At 39.4% G+C, this 19,136-nt stretch overlaps 1 protein-coding gene across 4 annotated transcripts in view; it reads right to left on the reverse strand.

Moving 5' to 3' along the window:
• Positions 1-19,136, reverse strand: part of ambra1 (autophagy and beclin 1 regulator 1) — a 198,099-nt gene that overhangs the window by 171,964 nt on the left and 6,999 nt on the right. For 3 of the 4 annotated variants that reach the window (XM_062962198.1, XM_062962362.1, XM_062962306.1), the window contains exons 2-8: positions 17,108-17,183; positions 13,828-14,074; positions 13,303-13,361; positions 11,145-11,328; positions 10,182-10,354; positions 6,813-6,879; positions 4,984-6,461 (exon numbers count right to left, since the gene is read on the reverse strand). In XM_062962198.1, the coding sequence (XP_062818268.1) occupies positions 4,984-6,461; positions 6,813-6,879; positions 10,182-10,354; positions 11,145-11,328; positions 13,303-13,361; positions 13,828-13,962 (2,096 nt within the window). In that variant the 5' untranslated portion in view covers positions 13,963-14,074; positions 17,108-17,183. The remainder of the gene's footprint in view (positions 1-4,983; positions 6,462-6,812; positions 6,880-10,181; positions 10,355-11,144; positions 11,329-13,302; positions 13,362-13,827; positions 14,075-17,107; positions 17,184-19,136) is intronic. The other variant, XM_062962254.1, reaches the window with a different exon arrangement.

The following is a 19,136-nucleotide window of genomic DNA, read 5'->3' on the forward strand; positions in this document are numbered from 1 at the left end:
ACAACTTTCCTCAACACTGATAGATACTAGGGTAGCCAGGCTACTAAGAAATCAAAATGAGGTTCAACACAGCTGCATTTCTGTTGGTGCAATCCCAGCTCAGCCTCCCTAGATAAGGCAAGGAGGACATAGTCTATGGTTGCTGGAAACAACACTGATTGCCCACTTTGCAAGAGGCACTCATGTCAGCTCAGAGGCTCAGTCCTGTCAATGCGTCTAGCCTGGTCTTCTGCACAGTATTCTGTTGGTTTTGGTACCCTGGCTTCTGACCGATACCCTAGCTCTCAACTTCCAGAATGAGAAATCACCTTCCATCTTCTACCTCCCCCAAGCAAACTATGGCACTAAGAATTTTCTCTGTATCATAATTTCTGTGTCTCTCTCAATCTCTCTCTCTCTCTCTCTCTCTCTCTCTCTCTTTCTCTCTGTCTGTCTGTCTGTCTGTCTGTCTGTCTAACATAACCCCACCAGCTCATTGTGAAGATAAAAGTGGAAAGTGTGAGAGTTGTACATACCACCCTGAGTCACAGTACAAAAAACAGGATATAAATGTAACTAATAAATAAAGTTGAAGAACACACTGTTATACACACGTATCCACAAAATTCTTTATTAACAAGCAATTGATAGTCTACAAATCTGCAAATCAGATTGAAAAGCTTGACACTGGGATGAATATATGTGGCTTTCCTCTGTTTTTAGCTTACATCAGTCATCTCTTCACTGTGTGTGTGTGTGTGCGCACCTTCAAGTTTCCCTTAATTTATGGCAATCCCATAATTTCATAGTGTTCTCAGACAAGGAATATTCAACTGTGTTTTTGTCAATTTCATCCTGTGAAATATAACCAACAGCACCTGGTATTCCTCAGTGGTCCCCTATCCAAGTATTACCAGAACCTGATTCTGCTTAGTTTCTAAGGTCAGACAGAATTATGAGAAATAAAAATCCAAGAAGATCTGGATGTTACAGTCATCCATTCCCATTCTAAAATAAGAAATGCAATGATATACGCCTGCACTGCATGAAGACAAGTTACAGACTTTGGTCTCAATCTTGCTAGGAGCCAACGCAAAAAAGCTCTGCAGGACTGTGATAGTAATTGAAACATTCAGATCGGCGGGGAGTGAGCAGTTGCACCCATGCCTCCCTTCAGACTCATCATGGACTACTGTGAATCTATGGAAATATTTGAATAGAGAATATTGGATGATTTTGTGAGCGAGTTAAATTTCCAGCCACTTGTAAAATTGCACATTACACATACATAAAGCCCCAGAAGAATTCTGGCCACTTTCTTATTCTCTAACAATGCTAAAGGAAAATCAGAAGCATATACTTACTGAACTCAGCAGAATGCATGCACGAGTAAACACAACTAGAACAGCACTTATCTAAATAAGTACAACACACAAAGTTGCCAAAGATGAGCAGGCCACCACCTATTTTAGTCTTGCTCTGTTATTTTCTTCTCAAGTACTAAAATCATTAAAATGTAGTTTAAAGTGATACAAAAATATTTCCAAAGCTAAGTTACCCTGGGATGGGATCGACCAGACAAGACAGATGGGAAATGCATCTGTAAACAAATGGCCCTGTCTTTCAAAAGCGACTCATCTGAAGATCACTGAAGAAAATTAAGTTTCACACTCTTTATTATTCTGAAATGGCCATATGACCTTGTTTCACCTTACAGTGTACATATCTACAAAAGGCTTACATTATCTATTTATCCGGGACCAAAATATTCTGGCTACACCAGCGAGTCTAGCTGCACCATATCACATACATGGTCTGTCTTGATATTTAAGGTTAAACTTTTTGGAAGATAGATATTTTCTTTTTAATAGAGTTCTTGGTTCTGTCCTTCCAAAAACAAACTGAGACCAGGCCAATCAAATAAGTTTATTAATATCTATATGATTTCTCTAAAGATAATTAAACAAGTCCACTCAAAGATCTGGTCTATTTTTACACATGGCAAATGTATGAAACATGATCTAGGGCTAATCTTCATTTAGTCTTCTTTAACTCTATTAACTTCTTGAAGAAACAGTCCCCAAATAAGCAATGTCTCAAAATGCTAAACCAGATCAAGAAAATCAATCTGTCAAGACAGCGCAGACACAGTGACAGCCACTCCAACTTCACTTTCATCTGAAGCAGACTGCAATTCAAAAACCGCATTGCTAAGTGTGACATCTGCTGGACAAACTAACAACTGAGTGTTAGTGAAAACACTTGATTTTTTCTGCTGATCACCACACTCTAAGATACCAATGAAACACAAGGACTCTCTTTGGGAGTTTTGCTGATCGGGAGGGGGTCCTTCCCCCTGTTCAAGCAGTACATTAATTGCTGGGCGGAAATAATACAGTAACCTGGAGCAGGGTGTCAACAACATACTGACAACAGCTAGCTCTCGTGTTCATACCTGGTTCACCATTCTGGTGTTTAGAAATATGTGAACTGTCATTAACAGAGTTTGACCTTACTTGCTCATTTAAACATATGGTCTGGAAGTATCCCCACACGCTGCATGTTCAGGAGATAGCAACTGAAAGGTCACAATATGAGGTCAACTGAGAAAGGGCTCAGAGCAGCTTGTAACATTTTGACTGCACATTGATCCCATATATCAATCTAATCTCCAGCTCTTAACCTAGAGAACATGTTCTGCCTAAGAGCTGCTCTCAAAGAAATACTCATGTTTCTGAATGTTACTTAATACACTATCCCACCTCTTAAAAGGATGTACAACTCAGGGCAGTTTATCAGTTGACCTCCAGTGTCTTAACCAGGTTCTTATTGCCTTTCTAGCAATACATAGGGTACCAATTTAAATGTATAGACTGTTATTTCAAATCAGAAATTCTCTGAACTGCCTTTATCCAATCACATCCCATCACAATTTTACTGCTCTGCAACAACAACCTTTGACTCTATTCGCTTTTTCTTTCTAAAGGATAGAAGCTGTTCCAGCAGTTTCTTGTGATTCAAAATGTTTGAATCTGAAGATCCAAATATGGAGACCTCATAGCCCAGGACTTGGCCATAATAACATTGTCACCCTGCTTTGTATGCCACTGACTGGACCAAAGGCCTCATGCTTTTGGCCTATACCACATGGTTCCTGAATAAACTGACAACAAAGAAAATGCCACGGGAAGTGTCTCAGACTGCTCATATTTTGACTACAGTATCATTCCATGCTGACAATTCATAGCATTGGCAGAATTGAAGAGTTGTGAAACAGTCTTTTGTCTGAGAGAGTTACTAGGGCTTTGTACTGCTGGAATTTCTATGGACTGCATACCAAAACAAGCCCACACATTAGGCTGCCTGCTCCAGATTCATTTACCATACCAAAAAGCATCTGTTTAGAGAGGTAAATGACTGACAGATTGTCTGAGAACAGCTGCCACTGCCTCAGAGGAAATGGAAGAACATAACCATCTATGACAGTTAAGTCAACTCAAAGACTGAATCAGCAGGATTGTAAGAAGCAAAGAAGAAAGAATCTGAATAGGACACATGAAGTCCATCCTTTCTACAGTATAAGTGAACCAAAGTGAAGCCTGCCACAGGATGGTAAAAACATCAAAAATCTGGGCATCCCCTGGGCAACGTCCTTGAAGATGGCCAATTATCTCACACTAGAAGCAACTTGCAGTTTCTTAAGTTGCTCCTGACAGAAAAAAGTGAACCAAATAACAGAGGAGAAGCCATGTGGCTTAGCCACTTTCTCCCTCAACATTCCACATGGTAACGCCAACTCTTTGTTAATGTAACCTAACCATATTTATTTCCTTTCATGTTCTACAGATCATAGAATCATAGAGTTGGAAGAGACTACATGGGTCATCAAGTCCAACCCCCTACCATGCAGGAAAAGTACCACCAAAGTACTCCTGACCGATGGCCATCCAGATTCTGTTTAAAAGCTTCCAAAGAAGGAGCTTCCACCACACTCTGAGGCACTGTGGAACAGCTCTCATGATCAGGAAGATCTTCCTAATGTTCAGGTGGAATCATCTTTCCTGTAATATGAAAACACTCCTCCGAGTCCTAGTCTCCTAAGCCACAGAAAACAAGCCTGCTCTAACTTAATACAATCAGACAATGGAGATAGTACAGCTAATGGAAGCTCCTCTAAGCATACACAATGAATAAATTACATATTAATAAATATACATTTAATACATTTATTTTAATTGGTTCTCTTTTATTTCTCTTGGGAAGAAGGCCTGCAGATTTAAATGGGAACCTTGGCCTATAATGATTTTCCAGACCATTACACTTGGCAAGCACGGAACTTTCACGCTTGCTATTTGTGACAAATACTGTTCGTGGCCCAATGTCTTTCAAAACAGTAACAGTTCAACATGAGGTAAAGAACTCTTTGCTGCTTCAAAATGATTTTAATTAGTACAATTCATACATGTCAGTGGACAGGAAAGCATCTATATATATACCAACAGTTATCAGTAAACTAAGATGGATATAAATAGCCTGTAGACAAAAGTATTTTAAGGTAAGATTAGTCATTCATTTTTTTTTTAAAAAAAAGACACTCGATAAGATCAGTGTAAGGTAAATTTAGGATATAAGAAGTGATTATGCAGTCAATTGGAAGTACTAAAGGAGAGAGGGCCAAAGTAAGGCAAGGGTTTTAAAACAGAAGACTATGATGTCATCACAAATACTAAACATGAAAACTTTAAAAACTACTTAATCATTTGTCCAATTCAACTCTGATTCATACTTCCTCAATGTGATGAAACAAAAATGTGCGTTCCTCAAAAAGTAGCACTTCCATTGCAGCACCATGTATTATAGAAAAAATAATTGTTTCCTCCATATTCAGAGAATAAACACTTAAAATATCCCTTCAACCATCTTCAAGTAATTGTGAGACCTACAGTTCATAGTGCTATCCACAGAATGTGAAGGCATGTAACTGGAAGAGTGTAACAGTCTTACCTCCTAAGTGAATCCTCCTCTGAACTTTCCTCAGGCATTTCCTGGTTTAAGGCGTCCTGTGATACATTCCCAGGTCTATTTGAAGCAGATTGGCTGTAAACTCTTTCCCAGTGCCCTGTTTCCTGGTTAAAGACAACTCTCACAGTCCTTTCCTCTGGAGGGTTAGAAGATCTTCCCAGTGGCAGTCTACTAGAGGGAGAAGTTCTGCTTTCCATTCTCTCAGAAGTTGGTAGTTGGCTACTGCTGGATGGCACACCCTCAAATGTGCTTTGGACCTGCCCAGATGCATAGCTGGGTGTGCTTCTTTCCCAGCGAAGTGTGTCATTGTTAAAAGTCAGCAGGTTGTGACAGGCGCGACAGCGGTTCAGGTGCCCCCGTGACAAATTGGAATTGTTTTCACTGCTATGTGGGGTCTGTTGATGAGAAGGACCAGGCCGATCAGGCTCTATGTTGTTATTAAGCATTTCTTGAGCCTGATGTGTCTGACTGGACTCGCCACCTATCCCCTGATCTAGCTCCTGAAGCCTATCATATTCCAAGAAGAACCGCCTCAAGTCACATTGAAGCTCATTGCGAAGGCTGGCTGGATTGCTTGGGCCAGCACTACTGGAGCTTTCTGCTTCAGCTCCAGGAGCTGGAAAACCCCTCCCTTCTGTAGCTGAAGTATACACAGAGGACTGGGAGCTTCCTTCTTGCTGTCTCAGTACTGACAACAAACTCACTGAAGAGGCACTGGTTCTAGGAGGAGGCATACCTTCCAACTCAGAGCGAGGGCCCATATTCAACACTGTTCGAGTCCACTCAGAACCCTCCAACCCAGAAGCCATCTCTCTTGGGTGGATCCTGGACGGATGGCCTGACAAAGGCCCACTAAGGGATCTACGAGTGGGGCCCAGGCTAAGGTTGCGCAGGGAGTTGCCAGCAGTACTGCTTTGCACAGTGCTGAAAGCAGATGGTCGGTTAAGGAGTCCCTGCTCCTGCTGTGCTGTAGATGCCTGCTCCTGGGGCTGGTAAGGCTCCATTTGCACAGAAGAAAAAGAAGTGCCAGTGGACCCAGAGGATGTGGAAGGGGCGTTGTCCTGGGACGGGAAAAGAGAAGAAGGAAGTCTCGCACTAGAACATCGCCTGCAAAGGCACAACACCCCCAGATGCTGGCAACATTTTACTGAGGGATAACTGACAGGCTCATTGAGGCCATTATAGGTAGATGCTCTAGAGGCTTCACTAGCTGGAGGCGGTGGTGGAGGGGGAGGGGGAGGTGGTGGAGGGGGAGGAGGGGGAGGGGGAGGGGAGGGAGTAGCTGAGTCTTGCATGGCGTTTTGCTCTCCCACCTGGATACCAGAAGAGCGTGAGGACAGCATATGCAGGAAATTATGAAGGAGTGGTGTACGTCTCACAGGTTGAGACTGGAGAATGGACCGTTGACGATAATGTGGCATTTCTGTACTATCCACAGGTATTTCCACCTCTTCGTCATTCTGCAGAAAGAAATGCAAGTGGTTGAATTGTTTGTTTCAAAATAAGACACATTATGACAAAATAAGCACTGTGACAAGCAAAGCAAAACCTCCATTTTTCACAGGATAAATAATTACTGAGTTCTTCTCTTCATAGAGAAATGTCTTTATGGACTGAAAAAAGTCTACCTCATATTGCTATACAATACGGTAGTTTTTGCCATAGATGCACATCTTAACAAGCATCCAGAGTTATCATGAAACAGAACTCTACACCAAGCAATATCTTAAGCTGGTATTCAAAATCTCAAATATCCTAGGGGTAAGACAACCAGCATTCTTACATTTAGTAAAAGGGATAAATTGTATTACCTGTTGATTGGAAGGGTTAACAATTGCTGTGAGTAAATAATGCCCAAGGGGATCAAATCGCACTAGTCTGAAAAAAGAAGAAATATTAATCACTAACAGAACAAGCTGTTCCAGTTGTTCGCATCTTGAACTCCAATCAAATAGAACCTCTTGTATATCTGCAATATTTCAAGTTCAACATATAATCATTGCTGCAAGAATTGTGTATGTTTAGAGGTAAAAGAAACCAAAATAGTTAATGAAGATCTGTGAAACAGCAGAAATTGAGTGATGATGATTAAAGAGACATTTTTGACTAACTTTAAGATCCCAGTGCTGTTCATCACCTATTCACAATAACAATGGGGCATTTATCAACTTTGGGATTCATGAGTTAGTAGAGTGTGCTACAAGTAGAAGTCTGATTCCCAAAGACTGTGGAATGACCTGCTGGAAGAAATCTGACAGCTAAATCAGATGTAAGAATTCAAGTCACTACTGAAGATCTCTCTCTTCGGGCAGCCCTCCCGCCACAAGTCAATTTTAAACTGTGAATTTTAGCCTGCTTCTTATTGGTGTTGGTGACAATCTTTATGCTGTGTATTTTGGTATATGCAGTTTAATAGGGTTGTGTTTTATCTATCTGTTTTAACTATGTTGTAACCCACCTCAAATCTGAAGTAGAGGCGGATAATAAAAATGTTACATTATTATTATTAGTAGTAGTAGTAGTAGTAGTAGTAGTAGTAGTAGCAGCAGCAGCAGCATAATAAAGGATAACAACTATCAGAGAGTGGAAAGTTTGTATTCTTTTTATTTTTATTTAGTGGAGGTTTAGTTGTATAGTGTGTAACTGCATAGTTTTGGTAGTTCTATGTATTTATTGAATGTTTACTTCTAAAATTTATCCCACTGTTCCTCTGGATAAAACCAAGAGCAGTTGATATACCGTTTCCAGTCACCCTGCAACTAGGCAGTGGGTATGATCAGTTTAAGTCAGTGGTTCTCAACCTGTGGGCCCCCAGATGTTTTGGCCTTCAACTCCCAGAAATCCAAACAGCTGGTAAACTGGCTAGGCTTTCTGGGAATGGTAGGCCAAAACACCTTGGGACCCACAGGTTGAGAACCACTGGTTTAAGTATTTGAAGCATCATGTACCTTCAAAACAAGTCTTTTATAAAACAACTAGCTGTGCCCGGCCACGCGTTGCTGTGGCAAAATATGGTGGTATGGGAAATAAAGTATTGAGGAACTGGTGGTAGTTAAGGTAAAGGGTAAAGGTTTTCCCCAGACATTAAGTCCAGTCGTGTCTGACTCTGGGGGTTGGTGCTCATCTCCATTTCTAAGCCGAAGAGCCAGCGTTGTCCATAGACTCCTCCAAGGTCATGTGGGATGACTGCATGGAGCGGCGTTACCTTCCCGCCAGAGCAGTACCTATTGATGCACTCACATTTGCATGTTTTTGAACTTCTGGGTTGGCAGAAGCTGGGGCTAACAGTGGGGGCTCTCTCCGCTCCCCCAATTCAAACCTGCAGCCTTTCGGTCCAGAAGTTCAGCAGCTCAGCGCTTTAACACGCTGCGCCATCAGGGGATATTATTTCCTAAAGGTTGTGAATATACAATATTTCTGATTGGTTTTTTTTGTCTGTTGGAGGCAAGTATGAATGCTGCAATTAGGAAAAATGATTAGGATGTAATGGCCTTGCAGCTTTAAAGCCTGGCTGCTTCCTCCCTGAGTGAATTTTTTGTTGGGAGGTGTTAGCTGGCCCTGATTCTTTCCTGTCTGGAATTCCCTTGTTTTCAGAGTGGTGTTGTTTGCAATATTTTATGTGCGTCTACTGTCTGTGGCCCTGAGAAAACAGAGGATTTGCCAGACTTTGATGATGGGAATACTTTGTTGGGAGGTGTTAGCTGGCCCTGATTGTTTCCTGTGTGGAATTCCCCTGTTTATTTACTGTCCTGGTTTTAGAGATTATATTGTTCTGCATTATTCTATCCCAGTAATTATTTCATATTAAAGTAGAATCTCACTTATCCAACATTCACTTATATAATGTTCTGGATTATCCAACGCAGTCTGCCTTTTCATAATCAATGTTTTTGTAGTCAGTGTTTTAAATTCATTGTGATATTGTAGTGGTAAATTTGTAAATACAGTACAGTAGAGTCTCACTTATCCAACATAAACAGGCTGGCAGAATATTGGATAAGCGAATATGTTGGATAATAAGGAGGCATTAAGGATAAGCCTATTAAACATCAAATTAGGTTATGATTTTACAAATGAAGCACCAAAATATCATCTTAGACAACAAATTTGGCAGAAAAAGTAGTTCAATACACAGTAATGCTATGTAGTAATTACTGTATTTATGAATTTAGCACCAAAATATCACAATATATTGAAAACATTGACTACAAAAATGCATTGGATAATCCAGAACATTGGATAAGCGAGTGTTGGATAAGTGAGACTCTACTGTAATTACTACATAGCATTACTGCGCATGGAACTACTTTTTCTGTCAAATTTGTTGTATAACATGATGTTTTGGTGCTTAATTTGTAAAACGATTACCTAATTTGATGTTTAATTGGCTTTTCCTGAATCCCTTCTTATTATCCAACATATTCATTTATCCTGCCGGCCTGTTTACGTTGGATAAGTGAGACTCTACTGTATATTTCTAATCTTATATTATCTGCTCAGAACTGGATTATATGAGGCCCCTTCTTCACAGCTGTATAAAATGCACACTGAAGTGGATTATATGGCAGTGTGGAGTCAAGATAATCCAGTGCAAAGCAGATAATATAAGATTATAAATGGGTTATATAGCTGTGTTGAAGGGCCTTGAGTCTACACTGCCTTATAATCCAGTGCAAATTAGATAATCTGTGGAAGAAGCCTAAGTGAGGCCTAAATCAGCCTGTCCCCTAACTGAAGCCTGGCTGTCCCTTGGCTGGTTGCTAGGCAACCAAGTGGGCAGAGATTAGCCCTCTAAACTGGCAGCAATTGGATAAAAACAATTATTGCTCTCCCTCTAATTAGGACTTTATTTTTCTTTTCTTTTTGTTGTATCAACCTGGAGGCATGGATGATGGGTTGTGTTGTCAAATTTCGAGGTTGCGGGGCCTGTACTTTTGTTGTTTTGTCCACTGCCCTGATGCCATCACTCTTTTATATATATAGATTTATCACTAGGAGGAGGAGGAGGACGACGACAGCCTTTATTTATATTCCTATCTCCCCGAGGGAACTAAACACCGAATTGCAACAAATTCTTTCTTTTTTATCTACCTTCTATAACTATGTCCACAAAAAATTCTTCAAAAGACTATTCTTTCCCATGCTTCTTTTGAACAATTCTAGAATACAGGACTACTCACCTAACGCGCTCCATTTCACTGGCTGTTTTCACAACTGCAAAAGGCTCCCGGCGGCTCCAGTCCCAAAAGTGGATCTCATTGGCTGTTGCAATTAGTAAGAGCTGAGCCGTTGGATGAAAAGCCAAGGATGCAATGGCATTGTTGCTATCTGTAAACCAGCTTTCACTTCCACCCTAAGAGCAAATCAGCTTAGAGTCATGAATGGGGTTAAAACAAAGAGAATCCCTCCCCACAAAAAAATAGAATTTCTTTTTTTATGATCCTGAATCAGATCCCATACCTACAACAACATTATCCCATGTGCTTCCTTCTTATAGTTGCCCCATAACTATACAGTCAGGCTCTCACAACTCCTTATCTGACAGAAGTATAAGGACTGCTACATACAAGTTAATCAAGGGGTACCATATTTTCCAGTACTGTTTTAATTCCAGCAATTAAAACAGTTTATCTGAATTCACACAGACTTTTCAGGTATTATACATCAGGGAACAATGTTCAGCATTATGAAACATGAATTATAATACAAAATGAGAATTCCACCACAGAATACTTTTTTACATCCTGAAATTTAAATTTATCTAGTAGTCTTTCATCAAAATGTCCACTGAACTCAGAAATGAAAATAACGGGTGACCAAAAGGATTTATCGTAATTGGTAAAATATTTTCATATTTACTGAATTTATATCCCACTTTTCTCCCAGAATGAGATTTACAGCAAGGCTCTGAAGTATGCTACAGAGATCAGGGAGAGCAATGGAGTTGGGTTGGAGAGATTTTGTTAGAAGAAATGTGTCATTTGACGCAGCTAAACAGTTCTTTGAATATGCCTGCTACCTAGGTGGTGTGGGAAGAGCTCAAAAGGAAAAAGTGCCCAAATTGTGCCAATCCAAAACTAGTCCCTGTGAGCTGAAAATAAAAAGTCCCCAATACAAAGAAAGCTGCATTAGAAGAAACTTACGTGCAAATCCCAGATTCTAACCTCTCCATCAAGGCATCCTGATGCAATAAGCCCTGGGATGGTAGGATGAAAGGTTACACACCATGGTGTTCGTCTATGCCCAACCAAAGAATGCACACACTTTCCCGTTTTCACCTCTGTGATATAAATATTATGATTCACATGTGTAGATGCCATGAGGGTCCTGGAGAAAAGAAAAGGCTCTATAAGTGTTTGTTCTATATCTGGGATGTCATTTAGCAAACTGTATTGGAGAGACGGATGGATGCAAGAGGGATATGAGTCTGTGCAATGAGGATAAATTTATATACCTATGTGCAGAATCCCTACTGGATATGAAGGCTAGTACCAAAACTATTCACATGTCACAGTGTTCTGTCACGCGCTGGGCCTGTTACTGATTGTCTGTTATATAGGACGTACGCTTTACGCCCAGCGGGAAGCCAGGGGCCTAAAGAAGGGTTGTTGAGGAATTTTCCTGAAAAGATGGCCTTGAAGTCTTTAAAGAAATAACAAAGTCTTTATTGACGAACAAATAATAAATCTTCAAGGAGTCTTGTCCCACAGGATAGGCGACTGGCTTTGAATACCTGTGGAAACCCTCTTATAACCCCTCCCAGGCTATCTTATTATCTGGGCCTAGCTGGTCTGGAACCCACTACCGACTCCAAGTGCGTCTGGTTGTCGAGTGGACCTACCAGCCGAGGCTTTCAGATGTTTCTGTGCTGTTGTTCTGTATCCTCAGAAGGTCTTTATCCCTGGTGTTCTTTAACCCTGGTGCTCTTTATCCCCGGTGGTCTTTAACCCCAGTGGTCTTGAAATATGAAGCTTTTTACGGGACGAGCTGGTCTACGTCCTATAGATGAGCTTCCTAAGTAAGACTAACTTAAAAATGGCTCCTTCCCTCCCAGAGGCCTGAACAAGGGGCAGAACCAAACTTAATGGTGATTGACAGGTGGCCTGTCCTATGAATGCAAACATTTGCAGCAATAAAGTAAAGTAGAAGGCTCTGGTACAGCTGTACCAGCACACACAGCATGATTTAATTTTTTAAAATTATTAGTCACAGATTATTCTGACTAAGCATTTATGTAATGCACTTACTTAAAGCAGCACACACTAAGGATATATGAACCTAACATTGCTAAAACATAACAATACATTTTATAAGTTCAATGTTATTGTTTCACTATAACTCCATTGCCTTTGCAACTAACACAAGCATAAAATTTACTGATTAAGACAGTACTTCTTCAGGTATTACATGGGTGGGACCTCTACCATGTTTGTACTCATTTGGCTGCAGTTTTTTCAGTCTTTCCTTGAAGATCTCATATACTAGCACTGGCCCATCGGTCACCACTATGAGTAACACTTGAGTAAAACATCCTTAGTGTTCTAGTGAAGTCAGTATTTTTAAAAACACAAGACTACTTCAACAATAACTGGCTGGTCAATTACATCTTTGTTCTGACAATTCACATTCCAAAATCTAACATATTATGAAAGATCTTATTTTACTCCCAAATATAGAAGTTACAGAATGCTTTCCCCATGATATCTATTTTATTTCAAGTAGCTATACAAACAAAAGTAAGTTAAGTTAACAGCTCTTTACTATATTGGTTTATATGAAACAAAAGCAACCAGAATATGTTTTATGGCATTTCTAGAGGTGGGGAAGTACAGTACAAAACTTGAAGAAATGCCCAAAGCTTCATACACCCTGTGACATCTGTGTAAAACCATACTGAGAATTATACAGCCCTCTAGATATTGGATCCAAAGACCTAACATTCTTCATCATTGGCTGAGGAGGCAATGACGTGTAAAACATGAAGTCAAACAACATCTGCAGAATCATAAGATTCCCCAGAGTTAAATATTGTTCTGCCCACATCCCACTGGTTCAGAAGAACCTCTTCTATTAGCAATTTTAATGCTCTACTGTACAAATATCATTCCCATTTTTAAAAATACTACTTCATGTACGCAAAGAATCTGAAACCCTCAAAAATCCAAGTAGCACTTGATAATGGAAGGTGAAAGTATTCATTGGCAGCTTTCATTCTCAGTTCCAAACTGAGTAGAAAATCTTCCATTCAGACTGTTCTAAAATACAGACTATCCAGAAAAGAACAGAATATAGTAAGTGTACCTGTCTGGGCTGAATGCTAGCAGAAAAGTGGAGCGGGGACTGTCTGGGAGCTCAACCTTCTGAAAGTTAAGAGAACAAAACATTTTTGAAACCAAAATATGCATCACGTGTATCACCATACCACCCTTCATAAACAGGAGAAATGAGACATGATTATAATACTGTACTTCAATAAACATCAATGAATTATATAATTTTAAAAAGATTTATTTAGTCTTTAATCTGAACCTAATGCGTATCATATAAATGTTCAATCTAAATCCATCAACCAAGGGAATGCAGTAGATTACACAATTCACGAACAGAATAGTTACACATAGACTGTAGCTCAATGGAGAAGTATATGTTTTGAAAAAGATCTTAAGTTCCTGGCTTTTCCAAGCAAAACTAGGAAAACTGCAGCCCAAATCAATAAGTCAGCACAGACAATTGAGCTAGAAGCCCCCACTTCTGGCACAGAATAAGGTAGTTTCTCATATTCCCAGAAACAAAAGCCACTTGCAAGTTTGCCACCTAGAACCTTACCTTTCCCTCCCATTTCATCCAACGAGTTTTGTCTTCTACTAACTCCTGCAAAAGGCGTTGTGCTCCCAATGCTTGTGTGCCTCGTTCACGGCCCCACAGGATTCGCACGGCATTCTTCTCTGGTACAACCTTCATGGCTTTTACTGCAGCAATGCAGGGGAATGAGTCACCAACAGACACCAGATCAAAAGCCCCAAGAACCTACAGAAGGGCCATCTACACCTTGCAAGACTGCCTTCATGGAAATCTAGATGGGGAAAGATAATTCAAAAGTCTAAGTAAAAGCTTTCCAAGCACAACTCTCTCTATTGTCAATACTCCTTACCACTCTAGTGTTTCTTACCACCATCAGATTTCAAGAAATAAAACAACTTTAGAGTTATACTGCATAAAACCCAAATCTGTTTTAGGTCGCAGAATGATACACACAGGAGCAATATTTCTGTTCCAAATCTGTTACAAAGAAGACAGCCAACAAATAATAATCCCTAGAGAAATCCTGGATAATTTTCTTGGAAAAAAACTTTCTTCTGTTTGAGACAGACCTCAATTTCTATCAACAGCAATACACTGTTAAGGCTAGAGCCACAAGTCCCCTTCTTACTAGATTACTTCACTGAACACCTGTTTCATATTCAATTTTTTACAGAATCTAGACCAACTATTTTATATAACTCATGATAAAGATCACTTTATGCCATTTACTTTTCCTAATTTGTGCACATCTAACTACTGTACTTCTTTAGAATAAAACTTATCCCACTCAAAACAGTTTCATTTTGGTTTTTAAAGTTCAACTAGTAAGATAACATGCACAAATTTAGTTCATTTTTTCTGCATCACTTACCATCTCTAGAGTACTTTCTTTTCCAAAACATGCCACAGATACATCACAGAAATAAATAATTGGCTTAACCAAAGCCACATGACAACGACAGGGTTAAGAATCCGTATAGGTGTCCAAACACATTGTCAAAATGGATTTGCAAAAGTATATAATCATGTTCATAAAAATTTTATAATAAATAAGGCAGTCATAAAGCATGAAAGTAGGAAGTTCTTGTAACAATCTTTAGTAAGAGTTTTAAAACTGCTGACTCAAGACAACAGCTGCTCATGAAGAGAGGTATTTTAATCAACTAGCAGAAGATAAACTTTCCCTATTCAAGAACCTACCAGGGTTCTTCAGGGAATCTTTGAGCTAATTGCTTTATTCTGATGCAATAAAACAAGTTTAGATAAAAGTAATTAATTTGTACACAAAATTAATTTGCATAAATTTGTATACATTTCATTTAACTTCCATAATCTATTTTGAATATAATCAAGCTTTCTTTGTCATGTTTTTGAAGTCTAGTATGACCGTCTCTGGAGGCATCAGTATGAAATTTAATAAGTAGACAATCCCAATTTGATTTGTTTCAAACTGATACACTGAGAAATACTCAAAGGCTTAAAATAAGGTACTGTATATACTTGTGTATAACTTGTCATTCCATATAACAGGACTTAAGCATCCACTGATTTTAGTATACAGTAGAGTCTCACTTATCCAACATAAACGGGCCGGCAGAATGTTGGATAAGCGAATATGTTGGATAATAAGGAGGCATTAAGGAAAAGCCTATTAAACATCAAATTAGGTTATGATTTTACAAATTAAGCACCAAAACATAATGTTATGCAACAAATTTGACAGAAAAAGTAGTTCAATATGCAGTAATATTATGTTGTAATTACTGTATTTATGAATTTAGCACCAAAATATCACGATATATTGAAAACATTGACTACAAAAATGTGTTGGATAATCCAGAACGTTGGATAAGCGAGTGTTGGATAAGTGAAACTCTACTGTATATGGAACCAAACCTCAGAGGAAAGGAGGTTTAAAACAGGGACATTATGTACCTTTCACCATGCATTATGTTGACAGATTTCACTCTCACTAAAACATTACGTCAAAATAAATGTGGCACAGTTTCCCAAGTATATATTTAACATTTGCAGCTTAGCTGACAGGCAGACTGTGGCATCAAATCACAAGGTCTCTAGTGCAGAGGTGGTTTCCTATATGTATATCAAATATGTGTCTTGAGGCTGCACAGATCTCCACTTTTGGGGAACACCTTTTAGAGCCAATGAATATATAACACATTATATTGTATTTCAGAAGAAAGAATTGATGAGACCTCTCAGTTTTCTTTGCTTAAGAAAACCCAGTGAAATTCATGGAGTTACAATATGTCAACAGACATACACACACACACCCTCAAAATTCCATTGCTCTCTACATAGGTCACAACTTTTGAATTTGCTAACATTCCTGGGGTTACTGCATCTTTGCAAATATAGAATGTTCATCTGCTAAAATGACTTAGGTAAAATACATGTGCTTACCACAATCACAGAATCATAGAACAATCCCTATCTGTATTTCCTTCTGATAAGTTTTAGCAAGTTGAATTTATAAGTTTTTTTTCTCTGAAACCCCCAGTTCCAACATTGTAAGACACATTTCTGAACAGTAAGAAAAAAACAAATTGCCTGTCAATGAGGTCAGGCAATCTCATCTTAGTGGAGGTGAAGTGACACATGTTTGTCATATTAGCGAACTGCAATATAGTTTTAAATGTCCTGTGATACTAAATGAGTCAAAAACAACCATTTGCATCTTTTAAACAGTGCCATAGCAATACAGCACAGTCTCTGAAAGACTGAGCACATGATTGAAAAAAAGAGTCAAAATCCTAAGCAATTCTATATAATACAAAACTACAATAACCCTTCCACATTTGCAAGTGAAATATTAGCAAATTTAATTAATCATGGATTGCTATATTGGCTGCTGCCTCTGCTACTGCCCTACACCCAACCAAAATATACATTCTCTCTAGCACAAATCTATAGTCAACTTCCAGCAGAGGATGACCATAAATGTATGCTGAAGGTCTTACACATGCCAAGAGAAGCATTTTCTCAGAGCAAAAAATGACATTTGTGATTTTTATTTATGTTCTCAGTTTTTCCACTTTCATTGGAACCCTGTGCTTCTTAATGCCCACAGATGTGGAGGGACCATCATACAATTTAAAAAATCTATAATCAACAGTAGTCACAGAAATTAACATCTTCATATTTTCAAAGGAGACACTTAAACATTTAAAACAAATCCCAACTATGATATGTCCATTGTGATGATATCTGTCCAGTTGCTTACAACTCAACCTAAAAGATAAAAAGCAAGAAATAATTCCAAAAGAAAAAAACACTTTCTTACCTAAACAAAGGAAAAGTTTGTTCACAGATGACACAGTTTGGTCAGGTTTGGAACTAGTGCATTTCTGAACCACAGTCTAAAAATAACATGAAATAATAGTGCATTTTAGTAAAATGGAATAAAATTATTTCATAGTGACAAAGAGGATAGAGGAAAAAGGTCACAAAAAGGCAAGTTTTCTATTAATAACTCTTTTTTGAATGATCTGGAATAATATAAATTAGAACCTTTCAAGTCAGAAAAAAAATCTAAGACACAAAACACATTAAAATTATATATTATCCAAGATTCCTAGCAATATAAGATATTCTAACAGATTACAGCACTCCAGGATCTAAAACACTGTATTGTACAGGAATTACACCCCTGAAAATCTACAAGAGACTACTAGTTTCTTGTAAGAAGCAGTCAAAGACACTGAGATATCCAGGAATTACAACCCCAGAAAAAATAGTTGAGGGTCGTTTTAGATTTATTCTCAATTCTCACACTCCCCTTCATCTCTATACCCTCTTCTGATTGCGACAGGGAAAATAGGATACCAGAAATACTATTGGTTGGCAACTCCCAGATACTTATAGTATCTGCTGAAAGTTGCAGCACAACATTCTGATGAGGGGAGCAGATTGTCAGTGCCCATTCCAATGTTTTTGGTGTAGACTGTAACCCTATAGGCTTGCCTTGACTCCATTTATTTGCATAACATCCAGAATTCTTAGGTATTTCATCCTTCTGAAATTTAACAGTACAGTACTTCCTAAAACATTCTACATGTTTGCTGAGGCAAAGCCATATTGTATTCTGAAATACTGCATTCAAGAGCAATACACCCAGAAACATGTACGTTTTTATCTCACCAATTTCCTTAATTTCAAAACAGGATCAGCTTTCACAGTTAAGACTTTTTCAAATGAAATAGCCCTCAATATCCAGACTCAGCTCTATCGTTCCTCCATTACAAATACTGGTGGTTCAATCGAAATGATGAATTCCCTGCTTGTTGTAACTATTGCTAATGTCTAGAATTTGTTTCTTTTAAGTTACACTACTTTAAGTACTAACAGAGGTCAAAGTATAACTTCACCAAAAAAATGAAAAACATGGGCTGAAATGTTGCATTTTTAGACGTAACAATCTATATATATAAAAGGAGAATGGCGTCGCTCCACCGGGCAAAACAACAAAACTAAAGCCCCCCACCTAGAAAATTGACAACACAACCCCTCATCCATGTCTCTACATTCTTACAAACAAACTACACATCCCCAACCTCCATGGGGCCTAAAAAATCCCAAAAATCGCCAAAGGCCAGCCCGAGCACAGAAAGCACAACCCCCACCCCTCCCTTCAAAGGCCGGTCCCCTGCGCAATCCATTTCCCACCACAGACACCGCTGCCATCTTCCAAAAAACTACCAATTCTGAGGAGGACTAAGGTGGGGGAAAAGGACTAAAGCGGAAGACAGGATCCCCTCACAAACTACCTATCGGCACCAAACTTTTCCATCCCCCTCCCCACCGGCAAAGCCACCAGCACTCCCCTTACCTTCGCACTTTTTGGCTCCAAACCTTCCCCCCCCCCCCCCGTTCCCCGCTGGCGAAGCCACCAACACTCCTCTTCCCTTCACCGCTTTAGCCACCAGGAGAGACCAGCCAGCCGACCCTCCTGCCGCTTCTCAGGAGGACCAAGCTGGGTTGGAAATAGCGTCCCACATCGCCCCATGAAACACCCACACCAACTCCACGGAGCTACCGGGGGGAGGGGGAGATGAGGAGGAGGAGGAGGGAGCAAGAGTTCTCTCTCAATTACTTGCAGTTTCTCCTTCTCTTTCCCTCAATTTACCCCTCAATCAGAATAAAAACAATAACAACAACAACAACAACAACAAACAGCTTCACAGGCAAGAAACAGCCAGGCACTAAAGCTACGAGGCCATTCAGTGCTAATCAAACTCACCAATACCAATATTGGCACTTGCCCTCCAAACAGACAATACATTAGTCTCACTTATCCAATCTTCACTTATCCA

Source organism: Anolis carolinensis, chromosome 1 (assembly GCF_035594765.1).
Source record: "Anolis carolinensis isolate JA03-04 chromosome 1, rAnoCar3.1.pri, whole genome shotgun sequence".
NCBI classification, from domain to species: domain Eukaryota; kingdom Metazoa; phylum Chordata; class Lepidosauria; order Squamata; family Dactyloidae; genus Anolis; species Anolis carolinensis.